The sequence below is a fragment of the Drosophila ficusphila genome, unplaced genomic scaffold (assembly GCF_018152265.1).
Source record: "Drosophila ficusphila isolate 14025-0441.05 unplaced genomic scaffold, ASM1815226v1 contig_787, whole genome shotgun sequence".
NCBI lineage: Eukaryota > Metazoa > Arthropoda > Insecta > Diptera > Drosophilidae > Drosophila > Drosophila ficusphila.
Genome location: NW_025064732.1, coordinates 243,657 through 261,514, shown reverse-complemented (window position 1 = coordinate 261,514; position 17,858 = coordinate 243,657). Strand labels below are relative to the sequence as shown.

At 39.3% G+C, this 17,858-nt stretch overlaps 2 protein-coding genes across 2 annotated transcripts; both read left to right on the top strand.

Annotated features, from left to right (window-relative positions):
* The first annotated feature begins 480 nt into the window (after positions 1 to 480).
* Positions 481 to 1,101, top strand: LOC108093457 (kunitz-type serine protease inhibitor textilinin-5). The gene is made up of 2 exons (XM_017193532.2): positions 481 to 649; positions 707 to 1,101. Exons 1-2 carry the CDS (start codon positions 568 to 570, stop codon positions 979 to 981), a joined length of 357 nt encoding a protein of 118 aa, XP_017049021.1. The 5' UTR covers positions 481 to 567; the 3' UTR covers positions 982 to 1,101.
* A 14,388-nt stretch (positions 1,102 to 15,489) lies between these two features.
* Positions 15,490 to 16,963, top strand: LOC108093453 (odorant receptor 30a). Its single transcript, XM_043208890.1, has 6 exons — positions 15,490 to 15,801; positions 15,857 to 16,308; positions 16,369 to 16,468; positions 16,525 to 16,626; positions 16,685 to 16,792; positions 16,850 to 16,963. Exons 1-6 carry the CDS (start codon positions 15,490 to 15,492, stop codon positions 16,949 to 16,951), a joined length of 1,176 nt encoding a protein of 391 aa, XP_043064825.1. The 3' UTR covers positions 16,952 to 16,963.
* Positions 16,964 to 17,858: the final 895 nt, after the last annotated feature.

Sequence of the window (17,858 nt, the reverse complement as noted above, 5' to 3'; positions counted from 1 at the left end):
GAGGAAGGGAAGTGGATCCACCAAGAGTTGCAAAGCTTGTAAATATAGATTATGGTTTTTCATTTCCGCTTCCGTTTTTGCTCTAAAGCTTTAAGCTTTGAAATCTGCATCTGCAGTTTTCTTTGGCCTCTGCAATGTCGCAGCATTGTAACTCAAAGAACCATCAACGTCATCAAATCGTTAGTCAAATACGAGGAAAAGAAAAAAATATGCAAGTTCCTTGCTCTTCTTTCAAGTCTCTCGTGGCAATAAAAATGATGAAGTGCTTTGAAAGAGAGAGTAGGAGTGGTTTAGAAGAGAAAAATAAGAAGAAGTTCGGAAGGAGTACTTGCATTCCTGGCATATCCTTTGGTTTATATGCACACATTGAATGGGTATATTTAAATTTTCAAATGTTTGTATTTGAGAACAATTGAGAAATTTACTTCACTAACAAATAATTTTTCGATTTTTTGTTTTGTATGTGTATTTCTTATTTGTCGTGCTAGCTTTGAACTTTAAATCTATAAAAAGTATAAGTTTCTTTAAAGTTGTAGCTCTATAATTCTATAACATCCAATAATTATTATGTTTCTCACACTTTCCTTATTGCTAATTTTTGTACAACCATTGGTAGCTGTTGTTCCCCATGGAGTTACAATAAAAGAACGTAAGTCTTGCTTTATTTTCTTTAAATAATTGCAATTCAAATAATAATTTTCTTTAGCAAAATGCTGGTATGTGGCAAATCCGGGACCCTGTCAAGACTTTGTAAAAGTTTGGGGTTACGACTACCTAACAAATCGTTGCATTTTCTTCTACTACGGTGGCTGTGGTGGAAATCCAAATAGATTCTATACAAAGGAAGAGTGCCTAAATACCTGTCGAGTGCACAGACCTCCAAACCGAAAGAAAAGGGAAAACGATCCGGAGGAAGAGGAAGAAGAGGAGTTCGAGGAGGATATAGACGATTGGGATAATTGGGAGAAATCCGAGTTATAAGAAAAGCTTTAAGAAGGGTATTCAAAAATCTTCTCAGTCAAGATGCAATCTTCTCAAGTTAGCTTTTGATTCGCTGTGCAAACGCATAATTTCAGTTTGAAAGAAAGAACTTCCCGTCGAGTTGCTTGTAATGCGTTTTCTTTTAGCCGTCTGCAGTTTTCTTTTTCATTTTCTTTACTACCATTACATATCTCTCTAGACGTCTGTTTGCTGCCAATCTGAACGACGACCATTAAGTCAAACAGTTTGGAGCAATTTGAAAGCTGAACAGACTCGGCGGCATAGAATATTTCTCGGCTCGCAGGGTTATTTATCAACAATTTTATGTGGATAGAGTTGGGAATCTGACAATTTTTGACATGCAATTTGCCATTCTCCATTTGCTGCTGCCATATTTTCGGGTGTGGATTCTGGGTTTTGCCTGCAGGCTGCAATAAGTTTTTGGCAGCGAATGCAGATGAGGCTCGACATTGTTGGAGCTCTGGCCAAATCCGCTGGGAAAATTCGCAACAGTCTGACTGAGTTAGCTTCCCGTTTTCAACTTCAGTTTATATTCCTGCCGAAAAAGCAATCACAAAAGAAAATGCCCTGCTAATTGGAAAGAATTTTGTTTGCCGACTTCTGCTCTCTTTGCATGGATCTCGGCTCGTTAGGCTTAATTAGCAATCATAAAAGTTCTTCCCAGTTAAATGTCGAACATTCTTATTTGGTCATGTGACACTTTTGTGTTCGGTACTCGGTGTCCTGTGTCCTGTGGTGTCGGCCAGCAGGATCTGAGCCAGAATTAGGCATCTGAGGTGTTTCCGTGCCACCTACTTTGCTTTCCGCTCACGTTGCCTCTCGTCCCCCAAGACTTTTATGACTGATTATGCTGTGTTTCGGCCATTTAATTGCCACTTGGCTCTGGATGTGACTACTTTTATGGTTAATGAGCAACTTGTGGTAATTTAGGGGGCTCAGGGATGACAGGGATCAGGTGTGCAGACAATGGCCGAGTTTCTTGTTCGGGGGTGAGCCAATTAAATGGGTAATATTACCAGCCTGTGGGTTGGGGACAAATAAATTAAAAAGAATGGCTTGCTCTTAAAGTAATAGAAGGGTAAAATGGCTGGCAAAAGACAATATTACAGTTTTATTTGGAAAGTTTTCATTTAAGGTATTTTGTCATATATTTATTTGTTCACAAAATTGCTTTAAAACTTAATTAAAGTAAATATGGCTTGTAGCTTACACTATTAACTCAAGTATCAATGTCTTTCAGTTTATTTAACATTTATCATTTGGTATGTAAATCAAGTGCCCAACTCCCATTTTGCCTTCTCAATTCTGACATCATCTGTTGCTGCTGTCCGACATCATTTGACTGTTCTGCCAGTTCAACGATTTGAAAAATCGTTCACAATAAATTAAGTTTCAGTCAGACTTGTTTCCGGCCCGACACTCTGGCTAAGAATTTAAATAGGTCAAATATGCATTTAATTTCCGCACGAATGAAATGAATTTGTCTGGCGCTATAAACAGGGCTCTGTCTCCCCAGTTCTGCCTTTCCAGCAGCAGTGGCTCCAGCTGTCAAATACATAAAGCACAGGCAGAGTGTGCTTGCGAATGTCCTTCCCCGCTCCTTCGAGATCCTTGCCATTTCCGGTGCCGTGCCGCCAACTCTCGAGAGTTTAAGAGAACACGTGTTCGGGCCACCTTCTCTCGGTCTCGGCCATCCACTGTGTTCCGTACACTTAACTTATTTGGCTCCATTAAAATCTTGCTAAATAAATATTTAATGCGTGAACAACTGGAGGGGTGCGGTTGATGGAGATGGGGATTCCGTGGGTTTAGGGAACCTCCCCGAGGATCCTTCGGAGCAACAGCCTGGCCACATGATTTATGACCTTCGCTCTCCGTCTGGGCCTTTTGTTCGGGCCCTCTCACTCTCCTCCTTGGCCCGGCTAATGGTTCATAATTGATTTTTATGCCTATTGTGCTGGCCATCTTGGCCCAAGTTCGCCGCTGCTGGTCTCATTCAAATGGCGCGTTCATAATGCGACGCACTGCACCAAGGCCTCATTACAGATGGTTCGCATGGGGGGCGTATTAAAAACTTATAATTCCTGCTATTGGTGGTGAACATAAATCCCCTTTATTGCCACAGAATGTTCGACTTAATGAAGCAGTGGCGGTCAAATGGCTTCCTGCTTAATGGTTTAATTGGGCGGGCAAGCAAAACAGTCAGCGAACAATGAAATCTAAAATAAAGGGAAATATTACATTACTAAGAGTATATGTACTTTAAAATATTTTTAGCTTTGCAATAAATGCTATTCAATATTCCAAACATAAAAAAAGCCACAAAGCTGAACTAGATTTGTATAATCAAATAGAAAAACAAATCCCCATTTATAGTTTATTTAATAACTATATTTTTCTTTAATTTGCAATTCTAACCAATATATCTAAACAAAATGTAATTTTAAATTTGATATTTTGTTCATTACTTTTATTTTTAAGCTAGCAATTCCTTTGATTCCCCATAACATCTCCTTTCTACCTTTATCCTCCACCCCAATCCACTTGATTTAATAACACCAATAAGATGCCAAAGCCAAACACTAACACCCAAACGTAATTCCTTCCATGTTGTCTTCAACTAAAATCTAAATAAATAAATGTCCATTTTGGACACCTACAAACGTGCCCAGTGGCAATCCAATCCCTTAGACAACCAAGTGCGAGGGTTTTTTGGGGATGCTGTCTTTTCATTGGGAAACAGGCATTCCGGGCATATCATGCGTTTACTTTAATAATGCGCATAAATTGGAAGTCGTACTCGGACCTTTTGACTGCTTCATTCCTGAGCTCCGGCATCGGGAATCGAGTGGGGAGTTTCATTTAGCTTTTGTTTGACTTGGGCCCCCTCCACCCGCCAGCCCGAAAAACTGTCTGCCTGTCTAGTCAGACATTGTTTTTGGATCCCAGACTGACCCCGAGAATATTTTTACCAGCGTTTAATCTTTAATTTTCCGCCACTATGTGGGGATGCCCTTCCCTCCTGCGAATGTCTGTCTATCCAACTGTCGGTTCTTCCCCTCCGTCGAAAAACCCTGGCTCAATTTATTTGTTTTAGCTTCTGTCCGGGGTGAATGGTAAGGTATGCCGCATTAAATTAAATACTTAGCCGCTTCTCGGCACCGCTCGGCGTAAAAATTATGCCAGCATTTAAGTGTTTAATATCCGCCGGAGACTTCTGTGGGTTCGCTCGCCTTGGCTTTAGGTTGTCGGTCCTCCCTGGATATTTATTAGTTGATTTTAATGGAAAAACCCCGGCGAACACTTGGCATACATAATTGTTGCGGGCGGAGACTTACGCCAAGACATAAAACTGCAGATTTCTGGGGAGTAGGAAAGCTGATGTCATGCAAATTTAAGTGAGCTTAGGGCAAATATTTGTTGATCCCGCATAAATTAAATAGAAATTCGCAGAATTATTAAAGTTGTTGGTGGAGAGGATTCAATTTGTGAGATTTTTGTGTTAGTGTGATTTTATATAGGAAGATTTACAAGACGTGGAATTATTCAAAATAACATTATAATTTTGGCAGATTTTTTTTCAATTTTAATGACTTCATTTAAAACTTCCAAAATTTGGGTTTACTGAAAATTTACAAAAACTCGCTTGTTCTAAGTCCAGACTTTTCTAAATTTTATCAGATTTTGAAGTGGCATGCATCTAAAACTAATTTTGTTTCATTGATTTTAAATAGATAAATAATTGATAATTGTTGTTTTCATTTAAACCCAATTCTTGTTTCTGTTGCTTAACCGTTCCTTACCTTTGAAATTCCAAGTTCACATCCTTCTGAACACCTTAGATATTCCTTACATAGTTACCCCTCATTGCCTATACCAAACTAGAGAACGTAAACCATACCCCAAACGATTCCCATTCCGATTCCTATAGACCACAATGCTATCCTGCTCTGGACGACCAGAAAAACCCCCACAGGAGCCGGCGGCAACAAAGCTGCACTCAACACGAATGCAACCGGAGGGAATGGCAGGACGAAAAGGAGTGGCCCGACCGAAGGCAAACCCAAAGTGGTATCCTATCCATTCGACTGGAGCTGCTTCTGTGGCCTGCTGCTGGCAGCAATTGTTAATAAGATTTGCACATCATTTCACGTGTCTCGGCCAACTGGCTGTCTGTCTGCCGTATATTTGCATGCAATAAAGCCGCAAGGAGATTCGGAACTTCCCATCGCCAGAATTCATTGTCTCCCACTCCTTCGGGGTCTATTGTCTGTTTGGCATTTTATGGCGTACATTTAAGCCGAGAACTACAGCTGGCAAATGTCAAGTGGAGTGGGAACCGAACCTGTCTAACCCTTGACTCGATTCCCGGAAGGAGCTGCATGTGCAATGCCTGACCATTATTGCATTTTTTATGGCATTTTTTTGACACATTTCTAATGGAATTTCCAAAGGCGAAAAGGAGTCGGTCGTCGTGTCCCTCAAATGTCTTGCCCTTAAATATTGATAAGCAATTCGGGAGAGCAGCAACGTAATCGGGCAATTTGTTATAAATAAATAACAAAGCTCTCAGTTGATTTGGATTTCGGATGCCTTCTTGTTTTTCAAACTCCCTTTTTACTTATTTATTGCAGCGGAAAACAAAATTAAATTGCTATAAAACAATGATTTGCGTATTCCGTAAAGAGGGTGCTAGCCCCGAAAAAAAGAAAGATAATAAAAGGCGAAGGTCTGGGAGAATAAAATGCGACAAATTAATTGGAATTTATGGCTTGGAAGCGTGTGAAAAACTCCGAAGGAGAGATATGTCGGAACCCCGCAGAAGATGGATGTCGATGGGACGTCTGAGGAGATTTAATGAACAATTAGAGAGGATTAGTGGAAGCCCCTTTTTTGGGAAACTGACACATGATGATATTGTATAAATCCCTTCCAAAAGCTTTTTTAATTTATATCACTTGGCTTCTTTTTCACTATCCATTCACTTTTTTCACATAGTGCTGAAATTCACCGGCTGTTAACTTCATTCAAAATTCAAAAAGACCAAATTCAATGTGACAGGCTCCGGGCCACGGAAATTTCCTCGATACCAAATCCATTAAAATATCAACAAAACTCAACGATGTAGGACATCAAAATGTAATTTTCGGCTTGGGCACAGCTTGTGCATAATAATGAGCTTGGGTCTGAGGTGGAAATGTGCTGAGATTTTCTCTTTTTGGCCCTAAGCCTTTTCCTTAACCGCAGGTGTTTTCCACTGGAATATTTTCACAATAATTATGCATAGATTAGATGTACTCAAGACAGCTTACATGGCAAATAAACGTGCTTTAACGCGGGATAGACTTGAGTTTATTTTTAAAGAAAAATACTGCGGCAGATTTTATTTATTTTTCTTTGGTGCTTTGCACGTTTCATCTGAAAGCTCAACGACTCAATTTAGATCCAGACACATTTCTCGAGCTCAAAAGAAAACAGAAAACGAAAGAGGAAAATGTTGTTCATTGATTTTCATTAGACAAACAGAATTTCCGCTTCCTCTTTCGATTCAATTTAAACCCGAAATTTGCCAATGGCAGGGTTAAGTCAATTTCAAGCTCAAGTTCAAGGGGAAAGTGAAAAATCTGTGAACCAAACTTGCATGCCTGATGTCATTTTGCCCTCAAACAGTGTTTTTGCCTTGCCTTAAATTTCCAGCAGAAATTTCCCAACAACTTGCCACAGCCACTCTGACAGCAACTAATTGCAAGTTATTTTCCCCAACTCCGCCTGTGGTGAATGCTGTCCTCGGATGCCTGTGGCACAGGTTTGCATTATTTTATTTTTGACCGGGTCTGCAGTGGTTTTTGCTTCCTTTTCCCCGTGGCCGTGCGAGTAATTTCCTGTCATCGCTGCTGTCGACACTTGCAGAGGAAGAAAATTAAAAATCAGTTGGGCATTATTTTTAAATTCGTTGGTAAGGGTTGTTGAAAGTTAAACGAGTATCTGAATGTGAACTTTAAAACCACAATTATGTTTAAGTTTTGTGGTTTTCATGTGCCATACATACATGCTAATAAATTATTATACTATTGTTTTCCGAAGAAAATAAATATAGTTATAATTTTATGCATTCAATAAATTAAATAGTTTAAATGAAAAACACATTTTATCATTATTAAAAAATTGTTTTTTTTTTTCCAAAGTTTCCTTTGGCAAACCAAAAATGTATTGCCGACTTTAAGGCGCCGCTTTAAGACATCAAGTATACGATGCGTGTACGTGTTGCTGCCCTCTCTTGAAATCTTTTACCCGACTCTTACTCAATCTTACGCTCTGCGAGCTGTCATTATTAATGCGTATAATTAGCGCACTTGATAAAGATTGATTGGGGAGGCTTTGCTTCCCGGACCAAAAAAGGAAACCCGCCAGACATGAGACGCACGCACACAGATGCAAGCCGGAAACCACAGAGTAAGCAAATACACACAACACACACACAGGCACAGATTGCGCCACTTGTTTATGTGGCACACGCATGACTTGAGCGTAATTTCCTTATTTTAATACGAACAACAAAGAGAGTGGTTTTCCCCCTTCCATTTTCTCGGACTACGAAGTGGGATTTACTGGTTTTTCCAAGAACTTATCTCGACTAGCCAAAAACCAGGATGGCCAGACACTAAAAAAGAATCGCCGAAATAAACCATTCATTGATATAAAGTATTCTCGAAGGTATCTACTTGGTTTATGCCCAGTTAGTCTACGGATTTAGCCAGCAAACGTTTACTTGTGCTCCACTTGCATATTTACGATTATTGTGCTCACACATTTCGTTTTATTTTCGTGCGTATCTTGATTTAGTTACAAGTTTTGGGCAGCAGAATATCACTCTGTTCTGTGAGTTCATTATTTAACCACAGATTTGTGGCTTAGTTGAATTTAGATACCCTACTGAGCACGAGATGGGATATTAACACAGCTTTTAGAAATATTTTGGTTGTGTCAGCAAATAAAAACGATTCGGTTTTATTTATTTTATTTTCTTCTTAAAAAAGTAGATTACTAAGAATATTGTTGCAGGCCATTGTTATTTTCTTCTAACAAAATTTCTACACTTTTTCTGTCTTAAGCGATTTTCTTTGTACACTTTTCCTCTTTATATCTGGCTTACTTTCAGCTTCTAACAATAGCCCAGCATGTGGCTCCTACTTATTTCGAGAGATTCGTTTATTTTTGGGCCTGGACAAATAATCCCTAACCAGGCCAACACATGTGTTTGCTGCGGTTTAGTTTGGCTGTTTTATGGCGAGGGCATTTACACTAATCATGCAATCCTTGTTACACTTTTATTGGCCTCTCCCAAAAGCCTAAGCGAGCTCATTAGCACGTTGAGTGCATGGCTAATGAGGGCCAGTTGGCCAACTTTGTACGGGACTGTACCACCACCCGACTCTCCAACTAATCCGATGATTTTGGTAGAAAATTAGCATTTCCTGGTTAAACAAAAATCAAAATGAGACCAAACAAAGCCGAGAAAATGGCAAACAATGGAGAACAAGAAATTGAGACAATTGGCTCAATTGTCTGCCTCGACAATTGTCTTTTGCCTCGGGGCCAGTAATTTGCAGATTCTGTCAACTTTTCGTCGGAAGCTGTTTGAAGCTGTGCGGGGAAATAAGTTCCAAGGATAACTTTAAAGTTCCCTCTTTGTTTGGCTCGAGTACCCCGGAAACTTTCTCTCTTTGTTCGGCTGGGAGTTTTTGCTTTCATTAGTCAATGCAAATTATTTGGCAATCAAACAGAAGTCGGAGCTACCTTCCATTAAGGCCAACCGAAAAGCTCGCCATATAAATTAAATCAGTAAAGCAATGGCAAATCGCCAAATTCATTGTCAGTTTGTGGCATTGAGATGCAAAAATTTAAGTAAGCCAGTAGCTTGCGTACGTACACCTTCCACCTTTGTTCCTCCCGATTTCTGTGGCATTTCATCTAAATGTTAATAAGTCTCTCGGCTCGGTTGTCTATCTTCGCCATAACAAGGTGTCAGAGGGCGCTACGCCAAGGCATTTTCCACTTGGCCGCGCTGATTGAGGAGTGAAGTTGCTCGAGGGGATGCTAAATCCTGCCTGCCGGCGCCTTCAAGCGTACATCCTGTTTATTGGACTGGCTTATTGATGAGGCTGCCTTGGTTTTTTTCTCCCCTTCGTTTTTTCTTCCCTTTCTGTGTATTTTGTTTGTGGATTTAGGTTGACTAAATAGTTGCGTCCCCAAATATGTTGCAGAAGTGGCACAAAAGTTATTTAAGGCCAAACCAGAACTTGACACGTTGGATGGTTGCGTTTGCCTTTGTCTTGATATTGATTGATTGCCTTCTTAAATCTGACTTAAAGGTATTGCAGCTTTAAAAATCCAATAGTTTAATTCAATTTATATATTATCTATTAAATGCCGTAATATTTTTCAATACGTTTCATGCCTTGATTCACCTCCATCAATTCCTATTAGCATTTGATCCCGACATGAAAAAAATATTAGCAACGTAAGCGTGAAATTTTTTCCTGACGCATGTTAATAAAAAATGCATGTAACTAATTTAAATGCATGGAAAAACGAGCAAACATTCTCACCCTCACCTGCATATGTGTGCACCTGTCTGCGAATTTTATGCTGCTTTTATTATTTGTGAAATGTTTTAATTAAATTATGCGCATTAAATATTTATCAATCACGGTCAATTTTTGAAATTTTATCGAGTTTCAATAGCCAGCTAATGCAAATGTTGCAAATTGCTTTATTGTTGCATCAGCGGCGAAAACAGAACAAACAATTGGCGTACAAACTCGATTAAAATTAATTTTAAATCAGTTTGTCACAACAAAAAAAATTTAAAAATAAATTTTAGTTTGTGGCTCTGAAAACTTTGTTAGGGAAAAGGCATCCCTCATCAATCTCAATCTGACATGCGTAAAAAATCGACACAATATCGAAGGCGTTTTTGGCAGGATTTGGAAAAAGTTTTCCCACCTCTTTTTCTGTTTTTTCCCCCTTTTAGGTACATTTTCCCATTTTCGCCTTGGGAAAGTGTGTCAAGGCGAAGGACAGGAGGGACAAAACTAAGCTGAAAATAAACACGATTTCAGGCCTCGCCAATCAAGGATATCTGTCCATCGATTGATTGCCTGCGAAGGTATGGAAGGATTCTTGGTTTGCGGTTCAACTTAAATTATGCAGACATGGGTAATCCATCTGGGAAATTTAAGGCCGATGCCTCAAAGCAGTTTAGCATTTTTATTTTTTAATTTCGCAAGAACTGCAGCTTGCCGATAGAAAACCAGGTCACCACATAAATTTTAGCTCACTTTTTGGCACTTGCTGGTTGACAGTTTTATAGCAGCTCCGAGAAAAACCAAAAAAAGGGATATACCATATCAATGTTGGGGAAAAGTTGTTCAAATCCTGAACCACGACCTGGGCCAATTACAATACAAGCGGTCATATTTTACGCACTCGAAAAATAACATTTGCAGCCTGCACTTGACCTCTTTGATTGTGGTCGGTCGGTCTCGACATTTGTAATAAGCGTCTGGGAGCAGACAAAACATGGCAACAACTTTTAATTGCATGGCAGATAGTTCGGTAAGCCCTCGTTTTCTGGTGGGAGGAGCACCACGAGGCTAGACACACATAAAATTGAAATTTTCAAGCCTTGGCTCTCAAAGTTATGCGGCAAAAAGTTTCTGTTATTTTGCATACTCACATGAGATGGTAGTTGGGTGTTTGGTTGTTTGGCTGTTTGGCTGGTTTACTGGTGTCGAGCTGAGCTGATTTGATGGCCAGCCATCTGCATTAATGACTGGCCATGAAGAGGCTGACTCGGCGCCTCACCGCTGTGCCAAATTAAATGCATAATTACTTGGTAATTGGATTTGTGGTCGGCTCAACTGGCTGTGCAACATTTTCTAATTAAAATGTTTAGTGGCAGCAGGTTGAAGTCGCCTCCGCCGCCGCCGCACGATCGTCTTCTCCCTCATCCGTTCCAATATTCAAGTCTCAGGAGAGCTCCTCGATTGCCACTTGATGCCGCCAAAGCCTCAGGCACGTTCTCCACGTGGGGTTCCCCGCCAAGTAGCTCAAGTCCTGCCCACTTCGAGGGGAACGAACCGGAGTCACCTGGGCGAGGTGGGTACTTTGGCTAAGAAGTGGAGTGCAAAATGGTTCTAAGAAGCTCTTTAATGTAATTAGTAAAATAGATGTTATGAAAATCCAGTAAAGTACAGATATGTATATGCAATAAATGATATGATATTATATTATATACCTAGTAATTACTTTTCGAATACTTTATTAGTTAATATTCACAAAACTATAAGCTATATTCACACAAAACTACATTGATTTTCCTTCGATTCTGAATTAAATAAATGTTGCTAAGCCCTACTTAAAATTTAATTTAAATATTAAAAAAGGAATTGAATGCAATATTAACATAAATTCGTTAAGAATTGAAAGCACTAAGCACCAGAAAACGTTATTAAATATTACAAAAAAGGAATATACATATAAAACTCTTTTATGAAATAAAAATTTAAAACAAACCTAAAACTATACTCGTACAATCAAACCTAAGTAAAAAGATTTTCTTTCGTTTGAAAACTCTGATCTTAGGGTATTACTTTTCCAACTTTCTTCCCTGTTTTTCTTCCCAGCTATTTCTCTTATCTTGCGCCTCGGAAGCAGTGGCCTTGTTTCGCTCCCCAGGAGTTTCGGGGGCACTGCCGCTCTAAATAAGTAATAAACACCTTGCGACTCGGCCTCCTCGCTGCACGCTTCGTAGTAATAAATTTCTATTTTCCTGTTGTTCCGCCTTGTTGAGGCTGCGGGTGGCAAAAAAGGACAGAGAGGCGGCAGGACTTTGGGGCAAGATGAAAGCAATCACAGTCGGGTGCATAGTTTGGCGGCTTTTAAAATTTTCATAAGGAGCGCCGGCGTCGCATTCGTAATACAACGAAATTTATTGCATACACTCAGGCGGCATTGCCTGCTTACTTATTCATATGAAATTGCCTGATTACCGTTGGCCAAATCGTTTTGCCCAGCACCGATGTGTGTACAGAGCCCAATTTAGCCCCGTATTGGTACGTGTTTGAATTATATGCCGGTCATGCTGTGAATCGGGATTTGGGTTCGGAATTGGGGGACACACCCGATATCACTACTCTGCTCTGCCGTAATGCGCCTGTTTGTATGGCAATTGCCGCTCTGGGCCGAATTTTTTATGAACTGTCCGGGTCATGACTTTTATGATTTGTAAGTCCATGGGTCCATGCTGCTCTCGGTAAGTACGTACTCACATGTGTGTAGTTTCAGTCACAGAACTCATTGAATTAAGCAAAATGATGGAATGACAATGCGGCAAATAGAGGGGAAATATGAGTTTGGAAAATCGTGTGCGCAAATGAAATGGGGTTTAAGTATGACGTTGCAGGTTAGACTTTCATAAAAAAAAATAAATAAAGTTACAAACCCTAACATGAAAGTAAAAAAATAGTTTTTAGTACCAAAAAAGGTAATTACATTTTCCAATTTATGCTTACCTTATTTATTAATCCTTGCTTATATTCTTTTCATTCCAAAGATGTTTTCTTTATTTACCCATACAGTAAATCATGAACCAAATGTATTTTTCTTGTCTTTCGCAAACACTTTAGGCTGTATCAATATTTTGCTCCGAACGAAAATCTGCACTCGGCTTAAAAGAATCGAAAACACACAAAGTGTGAAAGCCTTGAGGACTAGCACGTGCTCAAAATCTCAGCAGAAAAGGCACACACTCAACTTGCTATAAACACCTTGCCGAGCACTAAAATATAACTTAATCCCAACGAAATTGATATGAAATTTCACAGACACCGGCGACACACGAAGCGTATGAGTAACAAACCAAACAAATAAACAAACACACACACAGACACACGAACACATGAAGAAAGTTCTGCGAGGCAGAAATTTAAATTCCACTCATGAGGTGTGAAAATGTTTGCTGTGCCTCGGCTTGTAAAAGTTTTTCTGGTGTCCCTTTCATGTTGACAGTTTTTCCCCGTTTTCCTTTTCGAGCTTTCCAGCATTTTGCTAATTTGTTGACGCTTTTTGCTGCTGTATCAACTTTGATGTTTACTTTGATAATTTTAGATTGAAAAAGTTACGCAGCAGGATTTAAGAAAATAGAGGACAAGATGACTAAGATTCTGGCTTTGACTTGAATGCTGTTTAAGCCACTTTTGAAGGAGAAACTCAGACTAATTACCCACATGGAAAACTGAATCAACCTTGTTCCACATTTTCCGTTCACTGCCGCTTCCTTTGTATCTTGCGAGGGCAAAACAAAAAGGGAAAAGGGAAACGCATCTCTTGAGGCTGCCAAGCCACGCCTCTTAGCATACTTTACAATTACTTTTAGCCAGTCCCTCGCCTTCGTTTTCCATGTAATTTTATCTCACTCAATGCCCCGCCGCTCGGCTGCTTAATTTTTACACTTGCCGCCTCCAAATGACATCCCCTGAGGTATATATGAGGCAAAAAGGAAAAGGCAGCAACAACAATGGCAAGTAAAAGAAAAGTGGCACAAACTTTCCTCTTGCCAAGCCTTCGGGGTTGGTTTTTCCGCAACACGAAAACGTGAAAGGCACAAAAATTGCCAAACAGAATTTAATAAAACCCATTTCCATTTATTAAATTCTTCGCTTCATCGTCGCCTCTCTAATTTGGTCTTGCCACAAACTTCAGCTGGCTTTTCCGACAGCCGTGGCAAATGTTTATCTTGCACATCCACGACTACTGGCGCAACTCATAAAGCAAACCTCAAGAAATGCAAATATCTGTTGTCGGTCTGGCCAACAGAAGAGCCAAAGTCTGAGGCGTCTTAACCGCAACTAAACAAGTAATTTTGTGCACATTTCACTTGTCATATGACACGTAGTTACCAACCCAGCAATCCGCTCCCTTCCCCTTTTTTTCGCCCTGTCTGGAAGCGATTTTCCTACTTAGCAGCTAGGAAAAGTTGCAAGCTCGTTGCATTTTCCCCACACCCCGATGGCCACTCCTCATAACGCGTGTTAAGTGCTTCCCCGACGAAGATACAAGATAGGAGCTGCGAGCTACAAGTTCAACTATTGCGTCCTTTTTGCTTGTTAGTTTCCGGTTTCGCAAAAAGGTGCGCCCTGCAGCTTGTTTTCCCGGAATTCTACTTCTTTTTCCTGTTTTTTGGGGAAACACTTAAAGCAGATCGGATAATATTAAGATATTTCCCCAGCAAGTGGAAGAAATTTTCAGCCATTGTCTTTATGCCTTTTATAGTTGCCTCTGTTAATGGCCACGTTCAGCCAATTAAAATTATAATTGGCTGACGTAAAAACTAACTGCCAAATACGTTGCGCCATCGAAGGAAAATCTCTCATTAAGCCTCTCAAAACTTTTCGCAGTGCAGTTTTCTGCAACGACTAACTAAGTTTCATTTTAAGACAGCTGCCAGACTGAAAAACGAGGGGAAAGGTGGTCAGATGCATCATAAAGCAAATCAAGCGTAAGTAACACCTTTGATATAAAGCTTAAGTGACAGCTTAAGTCGGGGACAAACGGGGCGTATACGCAATTTACCTCTCTCATCCAAGTTAGAATGTAATTAAAGTTTTTGCTCTTCTTTAATAACTTGTGTGATTGATAACAAAAAGTGTCTGCTTTATCCACGCAAAAATATTTCCAATTGCAACTCAATTAAGATTCTCCATCTCGGCAATAAAAGAAATTCCTTAGTTCGCATTTCAACACAATGACAAATGATTCAGTTCCCTTGCTCTTTATGTGGCCATAAATATAGGAGGGCGGCCATGAGTTCAAAGTTCAAAGGAGTCGAGGGTCTACAACTTGTAATTGGCACACAGATTGGGAGTCTGGAACATGTGTAGTGAGTTTTGTTCAGCCGCCTTAGGTTCTAATGAAAAAGGTTGCTTTTTGAACGCCTTTTGTTTGCTTGAGGTTTTGGGATTTCTGTGGGTTCCTTTAGCTGGGCTTCAGACAAATTGCCACCGATTAAGATTTTTTATCGGACTACTGAGGGGCTGCCATGAAAAATGAAGATGTTGAGGTTGCCTCTCTGGTTGTTGGTTAAATAAAGTTAAGTATTCCGAGGAACCCTTAATAAAGTAAGCCACTTTAAGTTACTTTAGCTCAAGTTTTCCAAATTGAAGTGCCTGAAAATTGTAAGTCACGTTCAATGTCTGCACCATCGAAATCAAATTGTATCCTTTACACCTCTAATAAGAGCCTTTGACAGGCTAATTAACACATTTGCCCACCCACAATCACGTCGTGAACCCATTAATTAAATGCTAATAATGATGACATCACGATAAGACAGACAAATCCCACCCCTTATTATTCGGACACCTATAAAACGAAGACAGTATTGCCTGTACAATTCACACCTCTGCGGATATTATAACCGACGGTATGGATTTCAAATCGATGGACACGGTTGAGATGCCTATTTTTGGGAGCACTCTCAAGTTAATGAAGTTCTGGTCATATCTCTTTGTTCACAACTGGCGTCGATATGTCGCCATGACTCCTTACGTATTAATCAACTGTACTCAGTATGTGGATATATATTTGAGCACTGAGTCCCTGGATTTTATCATCAGAAATGTATACTTGGCGGTTTTGTTTACCAACACAGTGGTGCGAGGTGTAATATTGTGTGTGCAAAGATCCAGTTATGAGCGATTTATTGAAATGGTGAAGAGCTTTTATATAGAACTGTTGGTAAGTATTCCATTAACTTTATTTTTAAACAAGTAACATAAGTTCAATTTCATAGGAATCAGATGATCCAGCTGTAAAACTTTTGGTTGAGGAGACAACACGACTCTCCGTTTTTATAAGCAGAATTAATTTAATGATGGGCTGTTGCACTTGCATTGGTTTTGTTACCTATCCAATTTTTGGTAATAATTATTTACTTAAAAAATTAAATCTTATGTTTTATTATATAAATTCAGTTCTTCCTTATGGCATGTACTTATTTGCAATTGATGAATACAAATATGCATCGCCCTTCTATGAGATTTTCTTTGTGATCCAAGGCATTATGGCTCCAATGGGCTGCTGCATGTACATTCCTTATACAAATATGGTGGTGACCTTTACCCTCTTTGCCATATTGATGTGTAAAGTATTGCAACATAAATTAAGAAGCCTTGAAAAGCTGAAAGAGGAACAAGTCCATGATGAAATAATACAATGCATAAAATATCAGTTAAAATTAACAAAGTAAGTATTTTAAAATGTTTTTCTAAATGGTGAAAAGATTTAAAATTTTGTAATATTTAGTTTAGTAGACTCCATGAATGCCTTGAATACTCATCTTCACCTGGTGGAATTCCTTTGTTTTGGAGCCATGCTTTGCGTTCTTCTATTTTCTTTGATAATTGTGAGTGGTGAGGATTTATTAAAAACTATATTTATTGGTATTTCCCCTCCCAACAGGCTCAAACAATTGCTCAAACAGTCATAGTAATTGCTTATATGGTAATGATATTTGCCAACAGCGTTGTTCTCTACTCCGTTGCCAATGAACTATACTTTCAAGTAAGAATACTCCTCCTCTTTCATATTTTTTTAAAATTTATCCACCATTTATCCTTAGAGCTTCGATATTGCCATTGCTGCCTATGAAAGCAATTGGATGGACTTTGATGTGGACACACAAAAGACTTTGAAGTTTCTCATAATGCGCTCACAAAAGCCCTTGGCGGTGAAGTCTTTTATACATTTTTTACCTATTTCTTGTTAATGATTATTTTCTCTTCAGATTCTGGTGGGTGGCACCTATCCCATGAACCTGAAAATGCTGCAGTCGCTTCTAAACGCAATCTACTCGTTCTTCACCCTTCTGCGTCGCGTTTACGGCTAAGTAAAATTCGCTTTAGCCTTGAAGCGACGAACAATTGCCACAATTGATTGGATTTAAGTGGCAAACGTTCTCCACTAAGGAAAATTGTGTTAAGAAGGGGGGAAATGCGGTGCAATTGGATTGTTGCGAATGCATTCGAGCCAACTGCAACACGTCTCCGAAATATTCCAAGGGAACGGGCAACGAAATAAACTATAATAAAATTGCTTCTCTGGCTCCTTTGTTGCCCTTTTGGCCATCTTCTTGGGCTGGCAGTTGACCACAAGCTCTTCCCATTGTTGTTGGCTCCTTGTTATGCCCGGCACGTGCCATTCAGATAACTTCTATTTAAGCAAATATAAATCTAAAGTGTGCTAAATTAGATTAAAATGTTCTCGTAAAATAAACGTTGTCCAGTCTGCAGCCAGCTGATACTGGGATTCCAGGACCTATGTTTCTGCCAGCTCCATTGTCCCTAAAAGTGCTTACAAATTCTCCCTCCGTGTGGCAAGTGAACCAAATTGTTAATTAATGCTGGAAATTGGAAACTCGGTTGTTTATCTCCTAAGAGGTCATTGAAAAAAAAGGGGAATGCTTTTATTGCTTCGTTTTGTAAAACAGAAAAGGGATTTTCAAAGGCAAGTCGAAGTTATCGATTCAATTTTGTAGAAAAATGTTGTAGAAAATGCTTGTACAGGTTGTCCCATTTAATTTACTTGATGGGCTTTTAGTTTGCTAAAAATATTTGCTTACAAATTTGTATACGATAACAAATTTTCATAAACCTATACTCGATTATTCTCCAACAGAAAGACGACTAATTTATTTTCCCACTCAGTATAAGAAAACAAAATTGAACGTGAAAAAGGTTATAATATTTCCAACAAAAATAAACAAAAATAAATAAAAATAAACAAAAATAAACAAC

Bases quoted from the DNA above. Each gene is read 5' to 3' on its own strand.
- LOC108093457 (XM_017193532.2), top strand. From the start codon at position 568: ATGTTTCTCACACTTTCCTTATTGCTAATTTTTGTACAACCATTGGTA. The intron at 650-706 runs GTAAGTCTTGCT...AATTTTCTTTAG, and splicing joins TGGAGTTACAATAAAAGAAC to CAAAATGCTGGTATGTGGCA.
- LOC108093453 (XM_043208890.1), top strand. From the start codon at position 15,490: ATGGATTTCAAATCGATGGACACGGTTGAGATGCCTATTTTTGGGAGC. The intron at 15,802-15,856 runs GTAAGTATTCCA...TCAATTTCATAG, and splicing joins GCTTTTATATAGAACTGTTG to GAATCAGATGATCCAGCTGT. The intron at 16,627-16,684 runs GTAAGAATACTC...ATTTATCCTTAG, and splicing joins CCAATGAACTATACTTTCAA to AGCTTCGATATTGCCATTGC.